This window comes from Anopheles coustani, chromosome 3 (assembly GCF_943734705.1).
Source record: "Anopheles coustani chromosome 3, idAnoCousDA_361_x.2, whole genome shotgun sequence".
In the NCBI taxonomy this organism is placed as follows: domain Eukaryota; kingdom Metazoa; phylum Arthropoda; class Insecta; order Diptera; family Culicidae; genus Anopheles; species Anopheles coustani.
In genome coordinates, this window is record NC_071288.1 from 9,059,711 (window position 1) to 9,072,952 (window position 13,242).

Sequence of the window (13,242 nt, forward strand, 5' to 3'; positions counted from 1 at the left end):
CACTGTACAGTAAACTCCAAATCAAGACATATTTTTTAGTGACTATTGGAACTTAGTTAAGTGTATCTTGGATGAAATGCAGAAAACTTATGCGGTAAGCAAGCATAAGAGCCATTTTTTAATAATTTTAATTGACCGAAGGAGCGATTGAGAGAAACACATGTTGGGCATGTGGAGTTATTTCAATCATTTCCGTGGTGGTAGCTCAAAGCGTGGAGTAGCACCGAAAAAAAGCGAAACCGAAAAGCAAGGATCAATCATGGCTTCTTCCCTTTCTTCTCAGACCCCAGACGACGTTTGGTACAAACATTTGAGTCGAGAGAGATTTCTTCCTTTTGATATATATTTTTCCCTGCGTTGCTTGCTTCGGGTTTGATAAATGAAAAAGACCTTCAGAGTTCGTTGAATTCCGGTTCACGGTGCACGGTGCGTGAAGAACGGTGTGATCTAAGCGTGTTCGCGAGCAGTGGATAGACGTTTCTGGGACGGATGGACGGATAGACGGACGTGCCATGGGGTGTCGCGACGTGTTCCTTTTCCTCTCCTTCTTGCTTCGCTGTGCGCCGAAGTCAGCCACACACCGTTAATGGGGATTCAGTTTGATCCTGTGCTAAAATCCCTCATCAGACGGACATTATTATTCCCCCTGAGTCTAGACGGGCTGCATTTTGCACACTTTGTAATGGAAGATCGGAGACCGTTTCCGTTTCCTTGTGCGAGGAGCATAACACAAACATTTTTGATAATTATGGTAAGCTACATTTGGAGAAAAATATTCGACAAATGTAAACAGCTCATTTTTATACAAAAACAGGAGATTAATTCTACAACACTGTCTAACCACAACATGTTAGGAGCTATCGCAAAAGTTGTTTCATTTTGTTTGGACGTTCGTCTCTTTCTTCCTTTACAATTAGTGACGGAAAACAAACCACAGGCCGTACGAAAAAATCCTCATCATTCACTTCCTTTTTATGCCACACTTCTTCGTTGGCCGTCACTCACGGCAACGCGATCCGAGGGTGGGAGGTTGAGAGGACACGAAGAAATACGACGGCCTCAAGAATGCACAAAACGAAATTGAACTCGCTGAGCCGGACTCTTCTACAAATCTTCCGGCAAGCTGTCCGACGAATGGAGTCGACAAAGGTACAAGAAGCGTGCCCTTCCCTTTTCCCACGCGACCATCGAATCAACTTAATTCCACCGAAATGATGGCTAATCTTGCTGATTATTGCTCGTCTCCTGTAGACTTTATGTTGCTTTTAAAATGATTCCTTGAGCTCTGCGTTGACCTCCATCAAGTGTTCCATTAACGAAACACATTCTAGGGTCCTGTCGATAGAATGACTTCATTGTAATGCATAAGAAGATAAAACCATGGGTGATTCCTTATTTTAGAGAACTTGGATGGACATAAACACGAGGTTTAAAACTAAGAATGGTTTGAGCCAGAAACAGGTACATAGTACATTTTCAGCGAACTTATCAAACGATGACAAAACTAAAAACTTCCAACTGGTTTCAGGACAGCAAGTTATACAATTATTTATTTCCTTACTTAAACAAAAAGAGCAGCCATCCGCTTTCCTCATCGGGCTTGTAGGCTCTTACTAACACCGTCGATCACTGATCGTGTAACTTTAGCAATTTAATTCCTTATTCCTCATTCGGTGGTTAGTATGAGCCGTGTAGGAAACAAGAAGGCAGCTGAAAATCCAACATTTTTACAAGAGAATAAAGAAGTAACGGACCTCCGTCTTTTCTTCGCTCGACCAACGCGACTGATCGTGAAGAGGGAACAAGGCTAGGTTCAAAACAAGATGAAAAAAATTATTCTTCGTTCCGTTTCGGTTGTGACAGACGATTATTAAGGAACATAAGAAAAAAATACCGCAGATTCGGTTCTGTTTCATTCGCCAAAGCCTTACAATTGCGAAGAACTTTTTTTGCGATTTCTAAATCTCAAGCACTGTTCATAAAAAATAATGACCTTTTCTTCTCATATTCATAAAGTATAGCTGTTGTTAGTTTCCGTTTATGCAGATATGTTTATAGTGCATTTCAACCATCCAATGAAGCGCCGAAGCACAATAAGAACTTCCTCCATCATCTACCATAAAAATGTTAACATTCACCTATTTCCTCTTTTTTTGGCATAGAACAACGACATCAAATTGACCTTGAACTTTGGATCACATCCTCTTTCTTATATCATTAAACTCTACCTCATCTTCATTCCAACGGTTGATTGCGTTCTGGTGGTTATAAAATGTCTCGGTTCGATGGTTGGTACTTTGACCACCCTCTCTAAGAATGCCGTTCCACTCTACCACGCTTACCCTAGCCAACAACGGAGGATCAACTCTAATCGAAAGAGCACGAGGAAACAAAATGTTTGTGTGTATGTCTTACGGTTCACTGGTCATCCCATAGAATCTTGTCATCAGGAGCGTAAAATGAAACCGCATCATGATCAAGAAGGACAATAATACTGCACCACAGGGTTCCTAGTCTGCCCTTATCCATGGGGGTTTGGAAGAGACCCACTCAGCTTCCGGTGCATGTCAAAAACACATTTTCCACGGGTTTTGCAGCCATTTAACCACCACACCATAGGAAAGCCTCTTCAACAGACAAAGTGCATGAAGACGTCAGAAAAACTTGTCCCAGTTGGAGGTTACAGAAACGGGTGCTTGTCCACGTGCCATCGTCGGAAAGGAACTTTCCTCCTGCAGCTAAAGAGAGTGTAGTTTAATTTACCATGGCCGCTGAACTTTGCAGCAATATAACATTTCTCTCACGACGCTGTGGCACGTGATGTCGGGGCGGTAAGGCATGGTTAAAACTTTCCTTCAACTTTTGGATTTGTTTCATCCGCCACGAAATAGCCAGCCAGTCTGACAACAATGTTTTCCACCTGCCTCGGATAATATGCAAGGCAACAATAGAGCGAGCGCTCGGAGCTTTCATATACTGTGTTTTTTTATTTATTTATCATCCACAACCCATTGCGCATTGACACGTGTGTAGCTTCACAGCGCGTGCCACGTGAAGTTTAGCAGCAGTGTTGAGGTGAGTTTGTTTTTCTGCACCATCGGAACACGTTCCAAAAGCAGACGGTACCAGATAAGGATTCTGGATGGGAAATAAGAAAAAAAGGCAATGAATCGTTTCACATTTGGTGAAGATACGAAAACGTGCCCTAATGGCACACGGGGACACGAATTGAAATGTCACGAGTTTTATCGGAGGAAAAACAGAAGCTATAATCTAAAAAAGTATCACTGGATGTGAGTAAAATATTTTGCAAAATAACAGGAAGCTGAAACGTTGCGTTTTTTCGCAGTATTGAATATTCGAATTTTCAAGGATGAAATGCAACATCCTTGCAGTTTTATCACAGCGATGAATATTTGGAATAAACATGCACAGCAGAATCGCTGAAGAACAGTATACCAACTAGAAAACTACCTTATTGCCACATTGAAAAGTAATACAGTGTATGAACAATGCTTGTGCCTTGCGTGTAATTTTTCAATCTATACCTTCATTTAGCGCTTATCAGCTAAACAAATTACAAATAAGGCAAGGAGCGAAGATTACGTATTTGCGCACCATTGTTTACCCCCTGGCAGGCCTGTGTGTATAATATATAACAGCAAGTAGGCTGATCCACTGGCTTCCTTCAAGGGCTTCATGTGGAAGGTGCATGGGCAGGAGAAAGGGGGAGAGCGCCGAACAACGACGCAGTAAGTCTCGTGTAACCTCGCAGCGTAAAACCGTCATCATCAAGTGATAAGATGAGGATTAGTCTCCGGGTGTCTTGTGTGTGAGTGTGTGTCTTATGAAAAGGAAAAGAAAAAGTGGTAACTGAGACCGTTCGTTTCCATGGGTTACTTCATATAATCATACGTGTGTAACCATAATTCCATTGCGCGAGGCAAACTCAAACGTCAGCGGGTGCACATTATTGTCGCGGCAATCAGTGCAAGTGCTGTCATCCCCCATGATTGCCCACCAGAACGATTGTCCGATCCGGGATGCATACTAACGATAACGTCAAATCCGGGTAGGTGGAAATAACGTTAGAAGAAGTCCGATCACGCAACGTCCCTCTGCCCATGAACCGATGCAGTGGCCGATTTATCTCTCCAACCATTATTTATTATCGCGCCTTGCACATGTATTGGTTGCTCGGCGTTTTGTGCTGCCCCTCATTCTTCGTCCACCTTATAATCCCCTCGGGGAGGACAGACTTTCAATCAGATAACAATGAAGGGAACCACCAGAAGACACACAAAAACGGTGTCAAGTGGCGCGCATGTCCCAAGACCCAGCAGCGCACACCTAGAGCATGACTACGCCACCAATTCTTGCTGGTGCTTACGTTTGTGTGTACAAGTTTTGCTACACGCTCCTGTTGGTCTTGTTTTCCGTCGTTCGTTGTGTGGGGCAAGGAAAATCCCTTGACTAGACGGTCCAGGAGCATAGAAGGGGAGACGAATCTACGAGGCGCCGCTGGTGAAACCCACACAAGCATAATTCTTTAAGCGATCCGTGACATCTTGACAACCGCACAGATGATGATGTTTTGTTTTTATTTTGTTATCACTCCTGCTTTCTTACCCACTGCAGTTGAAAAATGTTGTTAAAGAAAATGTACGCCTCAAGGTTAAGCATTTACACGCAGATGCAGTTTGGGTTGCTTTTATGTTGTTCTTCAATAACCAGCTAACTTATTGTGCCGTGACTGGATGTGTAGATACTTAAATCCATTTCTGTAACGTAACGTACACGGAGTGCACTTGCAATAGAAAGGGGCTTTTTTATCAATCTTTGACGCGTTTTCTAACCATTCAGACGAATACATACACAAACACTAATAAACACTCGTTTCCGTTTCCGTTTACCACGGTAATAAACACACACTTACACTAAACCGAATTTTCACAAACACATCCTCTCGCGAGGCAAACGAATGCAGTTGCACAATATGGAAAGAACGCACGCGTCGTACCAGCCTTCTTGAGGAGACGGAGAACATGAGACGCTTGTCAACAGTCAGCTGAAAAACGATTACGCACTTTTTAGCCCGTATGGATGTGTAAATCGTGGGTGTTTGTGAAGCACTTGTGAAACTTGCAGAATTGCACTCCGACACACAGTTCAACTCTTTCAAATCCTAGTTTTTAGGGGAAACTCTGGTTTCTATCTCTATCGATAATCCGTAAGACCATTAGAAATGCAATCTATTCTAAACCCACACCGTAGCAGGCCATGAGAAAAGTCCCTTGAGAAGGTGTGTACTGGTGTTGGTGGAGCTTGGCGATGAACTTTACCTGCAGATGGAAGAAAACAGAGAAACCAATTTAATTACAATCCAATAAATGAAGAAACGAGAGATTGGGTACGGGTTGAAAAGTTTATAGAACCAAGGAAAAATACGTGGTAAAATTTTGCGTCATGCGACAGCATTATGTAGCATAGACATGCAACACATCATTTCGAGGAGGACATAAAAATCGGATAAACGATTTTACTTTTAATCATATTTTAGTGAGTAAACTTATTAGTAAATGTACTTGTAAAACCTCTAATCTTTCAACAGCCGTGCTAGTGGCGTATTGCACCGAAAGGCGAGCCTAAGAAACGAGGACAAATTTTTAAGAAAACATACTTTTCTCAGAAAAGCATAAAAAACGAATTGACCTGCTCTTTCGACCAACGCACGTTATTTCGCGTGAGCTGAAGCAGCACGGCCAGATGTCGCAATGTCTTTCTTTTCTGTTTTGTGACGAGATAGGATGGGGACTTTTTTTTCTCTCGTGCACTGGAGGAGGAAATTACAAAACCACAAACAATATCGCAATATGGCCAAGGCTGCCGCACCTTTGACTTTTCCAACAGTGCAGTGAAAATCGATGTTGTGGCCGAAAAAACAGTGGCCCAAGGCCGTACAGACCGTCCTTGGGTCGTAGAAAATGTATACGCCACGGCACCTTCGTTCGCTCTAGGCATCCGCCATGTTGAAATCGACTCGCAGCGAGCCCACCGTGTGATGATGGCCAACCCACAAAATGGACGTACTCCAGATTAGACAAAGGACAGCGAACGCATTTCAGCTACATTTTCCCAACCATACTAGCTGTGTTCTATCGATACGTACCTTTGCAAATTGTAGGAATCGGATATTGATATCAGGATACGATCCAAAACGCAATTAAATTGATGACACGGCAAACCCGAGCACAGAACCTTCCGTCCAACAACGATCGCAAACTCGAACTGATGGTTTTTGACTAGTGTTGGCAGAATTGGGATTCGGAAGACCCGAAGATTCGATCCATAGCCGGATTCTAAAGATTTGGATCGCATGTCTTTTGACAAATGGTCTAGTCTGGTTGAAATGATCTGTTTTGTGTCGCTCACAGCGAGCTATAGGCGAGCATGATGAAACGGTACAAATCTCAAGGGCATTCTTCGCGAAAAGGACATCAAATCGGTAGGTAGTTTGACAGGTTCACCTGACCCCTTCTTAACCGCCGTCACTGTTCCCTTGAAACTTCCACTTGCGTGACGGAGGTAAACAAATAAGTGAGCAGAATAAGGAGAATTTAATCTACATTTTTAAACATGAAGGAAGTAAATCAACAATTCGGTGAGTATTGCTTTAAACAGCAGCCCAGAGCGTAATGTAAAAGATATCTACTCGTTGCAGATGTGGCGAGCCATTTCGTTAGTATCCTGGAGAAGGATGATAACATGTCGCCCGGTATTGCAGCCATGACAACACTGCTAATGGTGCTCGAGAAAACTAAATGTAAGCTGCATGGCGGATACGCCGTTCGTGATATTTGCAAACCAATAATGGCCTCCACATTCAGTTGATACGGTACAGGAATTTCACACGACCATCCAGTCCGCGGTGCGGGCGATGCGGGACACGGATAAACCGATGACTTCTGTCGTCTCCGGGACGGAACTTTTCTCGCGCTTCATCACGCTGGCCAAGTTCGATGATAAGACAATGGACGAGGTGCGGGACATTATGTTAAACCGTGGTAAAATGTTCCTAGCTAAGCTCCTCGAAAGTCGTAACGTGATTGCCAAGCAGGCAATCACCTTCATCAGTGATGGATGTGTAAGTACGTGGCATGTTTTCGAAAGAACAATCCGACTAACTTACCACCCTTTCTTTTATAGCGAATTTTGACTCACGCCCGTTCGCGAACCGTCCGAGAGGCATTGATCCTGGCGGCTCAGCACAACAAACGCTTCCACGTGTTTATAACGCACAGTGCCCCGGATCATCATGGGTAAGGGGTTGTGGATTTTGTTTACTGTGCAAGATTTCAGAAAATTCTTTGCTTTGATTTCCAAGGGAGCAGATGGCCGCAGAACTAGAGAAAGCTGGCATCGATTGTACGCTCATTCTTGATACCGCGATTGGCTACGTGATGGAAACGGTTGACATGGTGCTGGTCGGTGCGGAAGGCGTCGTGGAAAGTGGTGGCATTATTAATCGTATCGGAACCGTGACGATGGCTATCTGTGCAAGGGAAATGAAGAAACCATTCTATGCCTTGGTGGAAAGTTTTAAGTTCTGCCGATTATATCCACTCAACCAGCGAGATTTGCCAGATGATTATAAGGTAAGCACTGCGTAACGATCCATGTTGGCTTTGGAAATTAAACAATTTTTGTATTGGTTTTTTTGCAGTATAACAAAAATACATTGAAGGACAAAGCGAAGGCACACCCCATGGTGGACTATACGCCACCAAATTACATTACTCTACTTTTCACTGACCTCGGTATTTTAGCTCCGTCGGCCGTAAGTGATGAATTGATCAAGCTTTACTTGTAAAAGGTTGACGAAGAAGTGGCAGCAGCCAAGTATGAAATAAATGTATAGAATAATACTGGAAGATGTGTTATCGAAGGCAATATTTGTGCAATTAATAAAACAAATAGATCCACTTGCCTTCAACAATCGATGGAGGATTTCTTTCTTTAATTTACAACACGTACGTATTATGTTGAGCTTATATTGTAAACTTTACGCAAATGTCACGGTGCTTAACCCTAGTCGGTCCGTGAGTAAAAGAGTAACCGGAAGATACGTGGCCACCGATTGATGAGCAGAGAAATAGAGGGAAAACAGAAAGGAAATACATAGTCCTGTGCGTATGGAATAGGACAAACTGTAGCCGTGTAAAGTTGGACGTAATTGGACATGTGTTAGATGTCCTATAGAGTTGAACATTTAATGAGGATGAGTATTGTAAATTCTGTTGTCTTATTAGTTCACCTGCCGTATACGCAGTTATATCGGAGGATATCGGAAACCGTTGTGTTCCTACAATGAGTCTTCATACTTGATAGCTTGGTTTTTTTGTGTATTCACATATGTATCTGCCGTTGCACGTGGTCGTTCTATAAATGCTATGGCGAGTTTAATAATGTTTGATCTCTTTTTGCTTACAAGACCCCAATCTCGTGTAACGCGCTAAGCAGTTTCTTGTTTAAGCCTTAATATGCACGATTCCGTTACTGTGAAAAATGTGATAAGGTTAAAGTGCACATTTTAAATAAATATCAAAATATCTCAGACAGGTCCTGTGTCCTGGTTGCTGATTAAAAATGGTAGTTTAAATCACGAAGTTGGTGTGTGCGTATAATGTTGCGTTTGTTATAGCGTTCTTATCGTTCTGTTTCTGGAAAGGTTAGCGTTTGCTTTCGATGATCAACTGTTTTGCTTACCATGTAACTATTTCCTAAATCTCTGTCTCACCTCCTCATTCCCATGTCACATTCTGTTTCCGACCGTTTACCCCTAACCCCCTCTGAAAGGCTCGTTTTCGTCAGCTTGAATAATCTATCACACTTTTTTCTTGCACACGCAAAAGCGCTCTTCATGCGTACGCAACTTATCTTGCATTCTCTCGTGTGCTGTTTGATGCACTGATTTTCTTTCCCTGTTCTATGCACTCGTCGTTGCATCATTCATTCGACTAATAACTAGCTTACCTCAGCCGTTCTCTAACAATCTGTTAAATTGTTATAACCATCCGTTTGTTGAATTTTCTTACGGTCTACCATATTCTTACGCTACTTCGATCACTTACTTTCATCTTTTTACACCTTCAAACAGCCTGTACAGAGGACCGCGCCTACTGAGTTAACATAGTAACTGTCCTAATGTTTGAGTGTGTCTCTCTGTGTGTCTACTGGTTTTTGTATGATCTTTTGCTAAACTTCTATCTTCATTCGTATGCCGTATTTTCTGCACTAATTCTGCACTTACTCTGAAAGCACCGTATTATAAAACCGTTCGTTAACCAACCAACCAAACGTGTTGAGCCAAGAGTCAACAGTTTGTTTCTCGTAGCAGTATGCTTATCCTGGATACATTTAAAGAAGTATGTTTTAAATAGATATTTGATCATTCCTTGCTCTTCCTTCACTTTACTTGTTCGATTGCTCGTCTATTATGGGGGATGAAAGAATTCGACACTCCATCGTACGAAATGAAGCTGAACGATGGCTATGTCGAGAAGCGTTATATAAGGCATAGAGTACAGGGTTTAGAGTGAAGATAATCCTGACAATGCTCCTCCACTAGCCCACCACCCATCAGTATACAGTGACAAAGAGGTGGCACAGAAAATTATATACGCATACCAAAGCATCAGGTTAAACATTGCCCGTTCCCTGGAACAGTTGTTGCAAAATTGTAAGTCCTTCACCCCACAGCCCCCGTGCAGCAGGCCATCCGCCACCGGCGGTGAGGGGTTTAGACGGTTGGTCGCGCTCGCGTCCATCGCTGATCCGTGGTCAGTCCTTGGTGCATAGCAGCAGTGCATCGACGACGCTGCATATCTCATCAAAGTGCGGCCTACTTTCCGGCTCGTACGACCAGCATTTGAGCATGAGCCGGTACATTTCTGGTGGGGCGCCCTCCGGCGTCGGCATCCGATAGCCCTCGTCGATTCGCTCGCGAGCCGTCGAGTTGCTCATGCCAGAGTACGGCGTATCACCTCGACTGAAGATCTCCCACACCAGGATACCGTACGACCACACGTCGCAGAGGGATGTGTACTTGCCAAAGTTCAGCGCCTCCGGTGCGGTCCACTTGATTGGAATCTGCTTCATACCGCCGGACACTGAGTAAGAGGAAGCAAAATAATGGGGAAAAGTTTAAGTCAATATTCTTGTTCATCAAACACAGATAATCCTTACCGATATATTCTTCCTCCTCACGTGACATTCCAAAGTCGGATATCTTGACAATGTTCTCACTGCCAATTAGGCAGTTCCGAGCGGCCAGATCCCGATGGATGCAGTTCTTCGACTCCAAGTAACGCATGCCAGCTGCCGCATCTCGGCACATGCTCATCAGCTGCCGCTGTCCGAGGGTCTGCGTGTTCTTGCGCAGGAACATCAGTAACGACCCACCCGCAACCAGTTCCATTACGATCATGATCGGCTGCTTCTGCACGCAGATCCCAATCAGTTTGACGATGTTCGGGTGATCGTACTGTTTGAGAATGCGACCCTCCTGCAGGAACTTGCGCTTCTGCTCCTCCGGTAGCGTCATGCGGCACGTCTTGACCGCGACGAGTGTATTCTTGGATGATTTCAGCTTGGCCTTGTACACGTCACCGAAGTTACCGCGGCCGATCTTATCCAGCAGGATCACGTCGTCATTGCTCAACTCCCAGCGTTCCCGTAGGACCGGTTTACGCAGGACGGCCCCCGAGCGTCCCGTTACCGGCAGCTCCGACTGGTACTGATGCACGATCAGCTCCTGTATGCTCGGGAACGCAGGTCCCTCGAACCGGTAGTGTCCCTGCGAAAGGACAAATTACGCGATTATCGCTGGGCTTAATCCCATTAAATTTGTTGTCTAGCCATTCGGCATCTTACCTCCGCCGTCGTTTGCACAATAAAGTGTTTGTGTCCGTTCCAGCAGACACTCAGCACGGTTTGGCTTTCGTCGTTGCGGGTCGTTTTGCGCACCAGAAAGTCGCCCTCGTTGCGCAGCAATCGGACCACCTCCTCCCGAGGCAGCACTCCGTGGAACCATTCTTCCTCGTGCAGCGGACGATTCGTCGAGAGTGTCATCTGTGGAAAGGGTAAAGCACATCAGGTGAGCCTGCATTTTCCGATTCGCTAACAGGGGTTTCGTTTGAATTGCAGATAAATAATAAAATATTGCTGTTGCTATTTCAATGAACATGGATGAATTATGCCAGAGAAGGATAGGAAAATTATTGGTAAAATTGAAGAGTTACCATGATTATTAGATACCGTGCTAAGACATTAATTATATGAAATCCTAGTACGTCCTATTACTACACTTTTGTCAATAAAGCAGATTTTGTATGTATACTATAAGTTTGAATTAATGAAATATTTTTGGTTGAGGAACACCAGATACAGATGCAAGAAGCTATACCGCTAATTTTGTATTAGAAATAAAAATACAATACTCTTTAGATAATAAATTTTCCCGTTCGATGAAATAATTATGCGCGTTCATGACCATTTTAAACTCGATAAATTAAACCCGGATTGCCAGCCAGAATGGAAGTGATCCTGAAATAGACACCTCTCGAGAACCCCTTTTGCACCCACGAAACAGTACATCTTGCCAAATTGGCACCGAAAGTGTCGTTGACCGATGAAATAATCGCTTTAGCTTGTTGTTGAATGGGCATTACTGCTTTAAATGCCACCAAAGAGAAACACTAACATTAAAGTTGCTAGTGCAAATTTAAATTTTTCAAACATTCAACCGTGTTTCTTCAACACTCTACTGCGCTCCACGAGTACATTCTAATACGGATCCTTATCGCATTCACTCAGTAATTGGTTTTCACTTCTCCCGCAAATACACCACTTTTAAATTACGCTCGCCCAAAATATATGGCGCTACCGCAAGCCGAATGTAGGTCAGCTTCAATAATTGAATTTGAATCTTTGATGCCATCCGTAAAGGGAGCGCTGTGCAGGCGATCCAGCAAGTTTAAGGATACTTGGTTGCCATGGATACCGACTACTTGCGATAAGTGAAGCGCTAAAGGCCAAGATCGTTGACGTGGATGGGTTTTCCTTGTTAAAAAAAATCAATCACTCACGATTTTTTCCCCTCTGCCGGGTTAATCGATTTTTTGCGTTCTATTTCAGACGTAATATTCACTGTGGAACATATGTTTAATTTTGCTTCTGCGGTACATATGGTCTGACTTTTTCAAGTGCACCTATTTTCAGTTGGTCGTTTGATGGAGCACGTAAGGACGCCGTAAGCAGTGACCGGCGAGGAAGTTTCTCTGGTGGTAAATAAAAAAACACTAAGCAGATGGAAAAAATATTCAATTTCGTGCCCACCATCACGCCATTTACCAAGCGGCATTTTCCACTAGCATCCACAATGTAATAACCCCCCGGGGACACGTTCCAATCGGTTTTTGGGGAGCAAAAGTTAATGTAACGGAACCGTTACCAGGCGGAGGCGGGTACCATATCAAATCTGCGCCGCGTGGGATGGTTCAAAGCGTTCGCGAAATACGACCCCTTCCTCCAGCGCGGCATGCCATTGCAAGGGAAAACGTGCTAGTACAACGGAACGCGGCCAGCCTTTAAGATGAATATAAACTGTAACAGTTTGATAAAATATAAAATTGGAGCAGTGCAACGTTTTCACTTTTATGTGATCTTTTTTTTTGCTGGGATTGATGTTGTGCCGGGAATGAAATCTACATCGAGCTATGCAAACGCACAACACGCCGACCCTTACCATTGCCTTGGTAGCTTCTCCCAGTTTCTAGGTAACGCCCCGCGCCACGCCGTGTATCGGAAAACACGTTGGCCAGAATCGGACCCGAATCGGACGCCCAGCGGCGTTTGGTTGGTGTGTAGGAGTTTTTCATTTTTCGGTTGTTGTATATGGTGGTAAAAGCAAAACGTTTCATCCCTCCTCCAACCGAGACCGACGCACAACGCGTCCGCGGGGGGATTGGATGTATGGCGTATTGACGTATTTTATTTCCGAGGATCGCATTGACGACAGCGAGGATGACGGCCAGAGCAATGGAAATGCCCGTGGGTGGGCGATCGGGAGAAGTCGACCAATTTAAATCGCCAAATGCAAAATAAGGGAAAAGAATAAAATAACATCAGAGCATGAAGATAACAGATGGATTATGTTTCTACACAAAAAAATATCGATGATCC

General features: G+C 43.9%; 3 protein-coding genes across 8 annotated transcripts in view; 1 reads left to right on the forward strand and 2 right to left on the reverse strand.

Moving 5' to 3' along the window:
• The window catches only part of LOC131259352 (AN1-type zinc finger protein 6), a 31,959-nt gene extending 25,664 nt beyond the window's left edge, over nucleotides 1–6,295 (reverse strand). For all 5 annotated transcript variants that reach the window (XM_058260821.1, XM_058260824.1, XM_058260822.1 and 2 more), the window contains exon 1: nucleotides 6,170–6,295. The gene's annotated coding sequence lies outside the window, so the exon portion shown is untranslated. The remainder of the gene's footprint in view (nucleotides 1–6,169) is intronic.
• A 264-nt stretch (nucleotides 6,296–6,559) lies between these two features.
• LOC131260090 (translation initiation factor eIF-2B subunit alpha) lies at nucleotides 6,560–8,083 on the forward strand. Its single transcript, XM_058261752.1, has 6 exons — nucleotides 6,560–6,661; nucleotides 6,722–6,823; nucleotides 6,888–7,144; nucleotides 7,207–7,319; nucleotides 7,385–7,655; nucleotides 7,724–8,083. Exons 1-6 carry the CDS (start codon nucleotides 6,637–6,639, stop codon nucleotides 7,868–7,870), a joined length of 915 nt encoding a protein of 304 aa, XP_058117735.1. The 5' UTR covers nucleotides 6,560–6,636; the 3' UTR covers nucleotides 7,871–8,083.
• Nucleotides 8,084–8,597: 514 nt separating this feature from the next.
• The window catches only part of LOC131260089 (tyrosine-protein kinase Fer-like), a 34,531-nt gene continuing 29,886 nt past the window's right edge, over nucleotides 8,598–13,242 (reverse strand). For both annotated transcript variants that reach the window (XM_058261750.1, XM_058261751.1), the window contains 3 exons: nucleotides 10,933–11,130; nucleotides 10,246–10,855; nucleotides 8,598–10,169 (listed from right to left, as the gene is read on the reverse strand). In XM_058261750.1, coding sequence (XP_058117733.1) covers nucleotides 9,841–10,169; nucleotides 10,246–10,855; nucleotides 10,933–11,130 — 1,137 coding nt within the window. In that variant the 3' untranslated portion in view covers nucleotides 8,598–9,840. The remainder of the gene's footprint in view (nucleotides 10,170–10,245; nucleotides 10,856–10,932; nucleotides 11,131–13,242) is intronic.

Bases quoted from the DNA above. Each gene is read 5' to 3' on its own strand.
- LOC131260090 (XM_058261752.1), top strand. From the start codon at position 6,637: ATGAAGGAAGTAAATCAACAATTCG. The intron at 7,145-7,206 runs GTAAGTACGTGG...TTTCTTTTATAG, and splicing joins CCTTCATCAGTGATGGATGT to CGAATTTTGACTCACGCCCG. The intron at 7,320-7,384 runs GTAAGGGGTTGT...TTGATTTCCAAG, and splicing joins AGTGCCCCGGATCATCATGG to GGAGCAGATGGCCGCAGAAC.